Here is a 6,000-nt window from a genome sequence, read left to right as displayed (position 1 = left end):
TTCTCTCCAGCTCGGTGTTGTGGGCTGGTGGAAAAATCTGCTCTCCTGCCAGAGGCATTTGACTGCCAGATGTACCTCGGGATAGCCCAGAAGTCATTAGACCTATTCTATCCAACCAGTTTTAGCCTTTTTATTTATTTAATATTTTTTTTTTTAAATCCAGTTTTTATTCTTTTAATATCAAAAAAAAGTAGACTTCTCTCACGTCTGCAACCTCAGAGGAAGTAGGCTCAAAAATCCATTTCTCCACTCGGAGAGCCCAGCCTTTGAAGGGTTCTGCCCGCTTTATTTGCACGTGTGGACGTCATAAACTCGTATGCACTCCTGGCAGCGGACGTAGCAGCACCAGTGGAAGATGCAGTGGCATTTCTCTTTCCTTTTCTCAGTCCTCGTGTTGTGCCCGCGGCCGCAGCACAAAAGGTCGCAGCCGTCGATGCCGTGGGATGTGACGTTGCAGATCCTGTCGCGGGTCCCGAACGAGCCGGTCTCGGGGTTGGGCTCACAAAAGTTGGGTGAGTTCTCGTAGTAAACCAGGTCCTTCTCAGTCGGGGCCTTGAAGAAGTTGTATTTGGGCCGCAGGGTCTCGACCCAGCCGCGGGACTCGCGGTGTTTCTCCACCACCATTTCCGACGCGCTGTCGTATTTGTCCTTGAGGTAGTCACCGATGACCCTGAAGTCTGGCTGGGACCACCAGCAGGTCTTCACTTCACAGCTGCCCGACAGCCCGTGGCACTTGCACTTGAGGTGCATGAGCTCAATGATGGACTGCAAAAGAGAAGAAAGGCAAAGGAGGAGGCACGCGTTAACCCCTAATTAAAACACTTGTGCCATTCTGCTACTTAGCCGTGATTTTCCAAGGAATTATGAATGTTTTCGTAGATATATTTATACTCCTATGAACAAAAATCTCCTTATTCCCCAGTTAATACCCTGCTCACTGCTGGGTCTAAGCCATAAAACTTCCGCACTTTATGGTTTTCAGTGACTGGTTCTGATTCCCAACTCAGATTTAAGGATTTACCAAAAACTTCCACCAAGGAGATTTCTGAGCTTATTAACTTCTGTCTTATCAATATTCATGTGGGAATATTGCAGTGTTGGCACCCAGGAAAAGAATTCAAACACATCTGGGCAGACAATCAAAAAGCACACAAAGCCACTCAAATCATGTCTTCATAAATGAAAAATGCAGCTTTTCTGTTGGAAATAAAAGGAACATGAAATGTCCTATCTAGAACAGAACTCTATCCTTTACAAATGTTTCATGTTAACTTAAGTGAACAAGGTTCAAGCCTTGCTATGGCTATTTAGAGAAACTGAAATAGAATTTATTTTTATTTTAAAGCCAGGGTTATGATTTTTCTAAAATATTTCCAAAGAAAAAAAAAAATGAGAGCCCAGCTTTTGATTTGAAAGGCTCAGGCTTCAACAAAAAACACTTTCCTAGGATAAATGGGAGGGTGGTTATCGATCCCAGAAGCTCACTACTTGTTTTTACCTCTTACAAAACGAGTTTAAATAACTAGAGGTATTGCCCTCCAGTACTCTGGGGTGGGAGACAACCTTATGCAACAGCTTGATAATCTGCATTTTCAGAGCGATCAGCAAATTTCTGGGTACGTGAACAGGCGAGTGCCAGCCTGAGCCCAAGAGATTTGCCATGAATCAGCACCTTGGTGCTCACCAGGTGCTTTCCTGTGTTATTTACAGAGTGCCACCCGCCTCAGAGCAGGTTGTAATTAGCCATGAGAGAGAACCACAGGAGGTTTGGTTCATATAATCATGCTGAACTTCATCAAAACTCCTGGCAGAGCAGAAGAGTTGGCGTTCCTAGGGGAATTAATATGAAACATTGCCCATGGCTCAGGTTTAGCTGGAAGCACTGGAGTATGGAGGCCTGGAAGAGCTGTCCCATGGGTGCTGCCATGGCCAGAATGGAAAACAGTGGGATTTTAGGTCATGGTGGGACATCTGCTCTCTAATCTCTGACACCTGTAAAATGTCCTAGAAGAACACAGAGTCAAGGAACAAGACTCGGAGTAAAAAGATCTCTGCAGGCCTGTGATCACAGGGATGTTCGTTCATTTTTTTCCACTTTAAACCAAATTTTCACTTTAAAGGAAATCCCTCCTTTCCACTCTACACAGCTTCTCTCCAGCCCTCTTTTTCCCACTACATATCCCAGTAACTTCCACCAGCACTGCCCCATCCCTGGGGGTACTTGGGAAAATTTAGGCCAGAGCTGGAGGAAACCACATTATTGCTTGTGGTCGTCTCCATTGCAGACAATTTTGGTTTCTGGTGGTATTTCCCTTTCAAAAATTGTATTCCAACAGCTCTGCTGTGGTGTGAGGTGGGATAACACCATTGGGAATTCACAGGGTCCAATTCAGGAGCTCTCAAGAAACCCCAGGCTGCCTGAGTGTCCCAGCACAGCAACTGTGGTGGCTTTGCTACAGCTGACTGCACAAATGTCCTCCTGGATATGTGCAAGACTTTCTGCTGAGGGGATAAGACCACATTAATTAACCTGTTCTCTGTTATCTCAGAGAAGCTGTGGCATACTCTCTGTTAGAAAGGGCTTTGTGGTTCAGTTCTACAAATTGTTTCCCACAAATTACATTCTTCTGGCATTTATGGGCTATTTTTGAGATTAAAAAAAAAAAGAATATCCCCCTTTTGGGATTATATCACATAGGGAAAAAATTCATAGTGTATAATGCAGATTTTGTGCTTTCTTTTCCCCAATACATTTTGTTCCAGGATAGTCTGAAGTAAAAACAGCTTTAGGGCATGATCTAAGTTTAATAAGGAGGTACCAGAGTCATATTGCCTCTAATTTTGTTTAAATATTTTCTGGGAAATAGCACAGGGTTGAGAAGATGGGTTGTGGGAAAAGCTCTCCTGCTCTTCTCCTCCCTCAAGGCTGCAGAGAAGGGGAATGGACAATTGCACTCAAACTTCAGGTGCCCCACAGTCCATGGAAGGGAAGAGGCACAATTAGGACGTTATTAATTGAGTTAATAACTCTAATCATGGAATCACAGAATGATTTGGGTTGGAAGGGACCTTAAAAATTGTTCCAAACGCCCTGGAATGGGCAGGGACACCTTCCACTAGACCAGGTTGCTCCAAGCCCTGTCCAACCTGGCCTAGGACACTTCCAGGGGCATCCACGACTTCTGGGGGTAGCTATCCTCATAAGATGGGATGAAATCCCATCCTAAACCTGCCTGGATCCATCCTCTGTCAGAGATCTGCACAGCTGGCTCCAAGGCAGGCCTTTACATCTGTGTGGGTGAATTAACGCAGAGCTTTCACACCTCAGGCACATTGATCTAGAATTATCACAGGACAGGCATTTTGTGACGTGAATTTGCCCAGATTTAGGCCTTTTGAGCCCCCTTAATTCCCTCCCACCACCAGATAAGAAAATAACAACAGGAAAGGTGAAACTCAGAAATCCTTACGGTCCTCCCCGCTTCGTTGTTGTGCCTGTTCATGGCCGAGCGAGCGTCGGGCCTGTTCTCCCGGGCATCGGCGAACTCCCGGGACACCATGCTGCCAAATTCCACGTCCTCACTGCAGCCTCCCCACTTCCAGCCCTCTCCAGGAGAGCCCTTGTGGCGAGTGTCACATCCGCAGATGGTGGCCGAGCCCTCGGCGCAGGATCTGGTCACGGCGAAAGCCACCCCGGCGGAGGCGATGGCGTGGACGAAGGCCGACTCCCTGGTGGCTGTGGGAGAGACAAGGGATGAGCAAAGGCCACTGAAGGATGGGTTTGATCAGCCCTTCTCTGGAGGGCATGGCAGCAGGCCAGGAAATCCTCCTCTTCCCTGTGGTCTGGCTTGGATCTGCTCCAAAGAGGTTTTCTTTCGCTAGGAATTGAGCTCCTGTGCAGACAGGACCAGGCTTGATTCAAGGCCACTGAGGTCAGCCAAAAAAAGTTCTGACTGGGGTCATCCTCGGGTCTTTGGATACTGTGGGCCGTGGCACCACAGAAAGTTGTGCAAACATGAATTTCAGGGGCACATGGAATATTCTCTATGGTACTGTGCAGTCAATGCATCACATAGCCAGGCACAGAAAGCTGTTCACACCTGAATTTCAGGGGGCACATGGAATATTCTCTATGGTACTGTGCAGTCAATGCACCTCATAGCCAGGCACAGAAAGCTGAGCAAATCTGAATTTCAGGGAGAATATTCTCTATAGTACTGTGCAGTCAATGCATCACATAGCCAGGCACAGAAAGCTGTGCAAACCTGAATTTCAAGGGGAATATTTTATATGGTGCTGTGCAGTCAGTGCATCACATAGCCAGATCCAGAGACATGGGCTTTGTTTCAGACAGGAAGAATTTGGGTATGCTCCCCAAAAAAATTGTTTACACTGTAATGACAGCCTCATGTTTCACTTGGTGGTGGGACCAGCACCAGGTAAAGCTCCTCTGCCTTGACAGGGAGAGGTGCTGGTGGCTGGAAGGTGGGAAAATGCCAGGATGGTCACATCCTCAGTCCCCAGGATGTAAACCAAACCTTGTCCCCACCCTCAATCCCTTTTTCCCCGAGGCTGTGCCTCTCTCTCAGTCACAGTACTCAGGGTGCAACTTGCACATGTCCCAAATTTTCCTCACTTGCCTAATCAGGTCCCTGCCAAGGGGACTGGAAATGAGCTTTCCTTTTGTGCCCATTGCCTCAGGCTGGAGGTGGGATCAGCAGAAAGATGTCATGGTTAAGGACAGAGGAGTTTTAGTCTTTGTGGAGAACTTCCATCACAGCCTTCCATCCCAGGGAGAAGGGAAGTGGAGCAGGGAAGGCTTTCCTGGATGTGCTTTTTCCACACTGTGCCAAGACGAAAACCAAACTTTTCCAACTGCTTTGCAAGTGAGGAATACCCTAAGATATCAAATTTTTATTTCCCTTTCTCCTCACGTTTTGATGAAATGACCCTCAGAAAACACCACTGCTTTTTGGCTACAGTAAAATGGGATTTTTACTGTAAGCAGGGCTGTTCTCAAACCTCCGAGGCAATTCTAAGCAGACACAATAATTCTGATAACTGATCAGATAATTCTGATAAAGGCCTCCCTTTACTTCCTGTACTATTCCCCACTCACCTCATGATTATAGACCAGTTATCCTTGAAATTGTATTGTTTCTGACACTTTTCAGGTGATTCCACTGTCACATTGAAATATGAATGGAACCATAAAGGCACAAAGTCACATTTTCAGTTGATGCAGCTTCACCAAAGCTTCGACTGAACTTTGTATCAGCTGACTATTCAGAAACCACTCAAACCTTCCCTGCACCATATTTTGCTGATCTGAGCTTTCCCTGGGCATTTTGGCTTAATCTTTGCCTTTCCAGATGCTTCCAGGCTTTACTAATGTGAGGAGAGTTTAATGCACCAAGCCAAAAAGTCAACATGTTTTTGGGGAGCAATCACAACCGGGGAGCAATCCTGGCTGGGTTGAAGGCTTAAGCAAGAACTCAAGCTTTGCTTTGGGAAGGCTACCAAAGACAACAATATGCAAATCCCATAATGTGCATGAACTTACAGGCTGAAGGGATGAGCAATGTCCTGGAACATGTTTGTCAGGGCACTGGGGGAGGTTATTAAGTCACCGAGGGCAACAACTAAAAAAAAATTTAAAAAAAAGGAAAGTGCAGGAACCCTCAGGTCCCCAGTGTGATTTTGAAAAGCCCTTGTTCAGCATCTGTCCAGCCTGGAGGATCCCAGCATCCTGAAAATGATGACCATGCAGTTCTTGACTGTGAAAGCTCAGCTTTGAGTGTGAACAGGAGAGTCCCGTTCAAACAGGGCTGGGGACTCTGCATCTTGTGCTTGCCTAAGTCCAGGTGGGATCCAGAAACCAAATTTTGGGGGTGGAGAGCTTCATATGAGGTCTCCAAGGACATTTTTGACCAGATCTAGGGTCTGTGAAATATAAAAGGTTTCTCACAAAAGCCAGTGAGATGAGATGGTGGGGTGAAT

The 6,000-nt window shown here is 46.4% G+C and overlaps 1 protein-coding gene across 1 annotated transcript in view; it reads right to left on the bottom strand.

Annotated features, from left to right (window-relative positions):
• Positions 1-220: 220 nt before the first annotated feature.
• WNT3A (Wnt family member 3A) overlaps positions 221-6,000 on the bottom strand; it is an 84,674-nt gene continuing 78,894 nt past the window's right edge. Inside the window, exons 3-4 of the mRNA XM_014873657.2 lie at positions 3,471-3,736; positions 221-765 (exon numbers count right to left, since the gene is read on the bottom strand). Of these exons, the coding sequence (XP_014729143.1) occupies positions 286-765; positions 3,471-3,736 (746 nt within the window). The 3' untranslated portion in view covers positions 221-285. The remainder of the gene's footprint in view (positions 766-3,470; positions 3,737-6,000) is intronic.

The sequence above is a fragment of the Sturnus vulgaris genome, chromosome 1 (genome assembly GCF_052056855.1).
Source record: "Sturnus vulgaris isolate bStuVul1 chromosome 1, bStuVul1.hap1, whole genome shotgun sequence".
NCBI lineage: Eukaryota > Metazoa > Chordata > Aves > Passeriformes > Sturnidae > Sturnus > Sturnus vulgaris.
The sequence above is the reverse complement of the archived record's forward strand: the minus strand, read 5'-3'. Positions and strand labels throughout refer to the sequence as shown.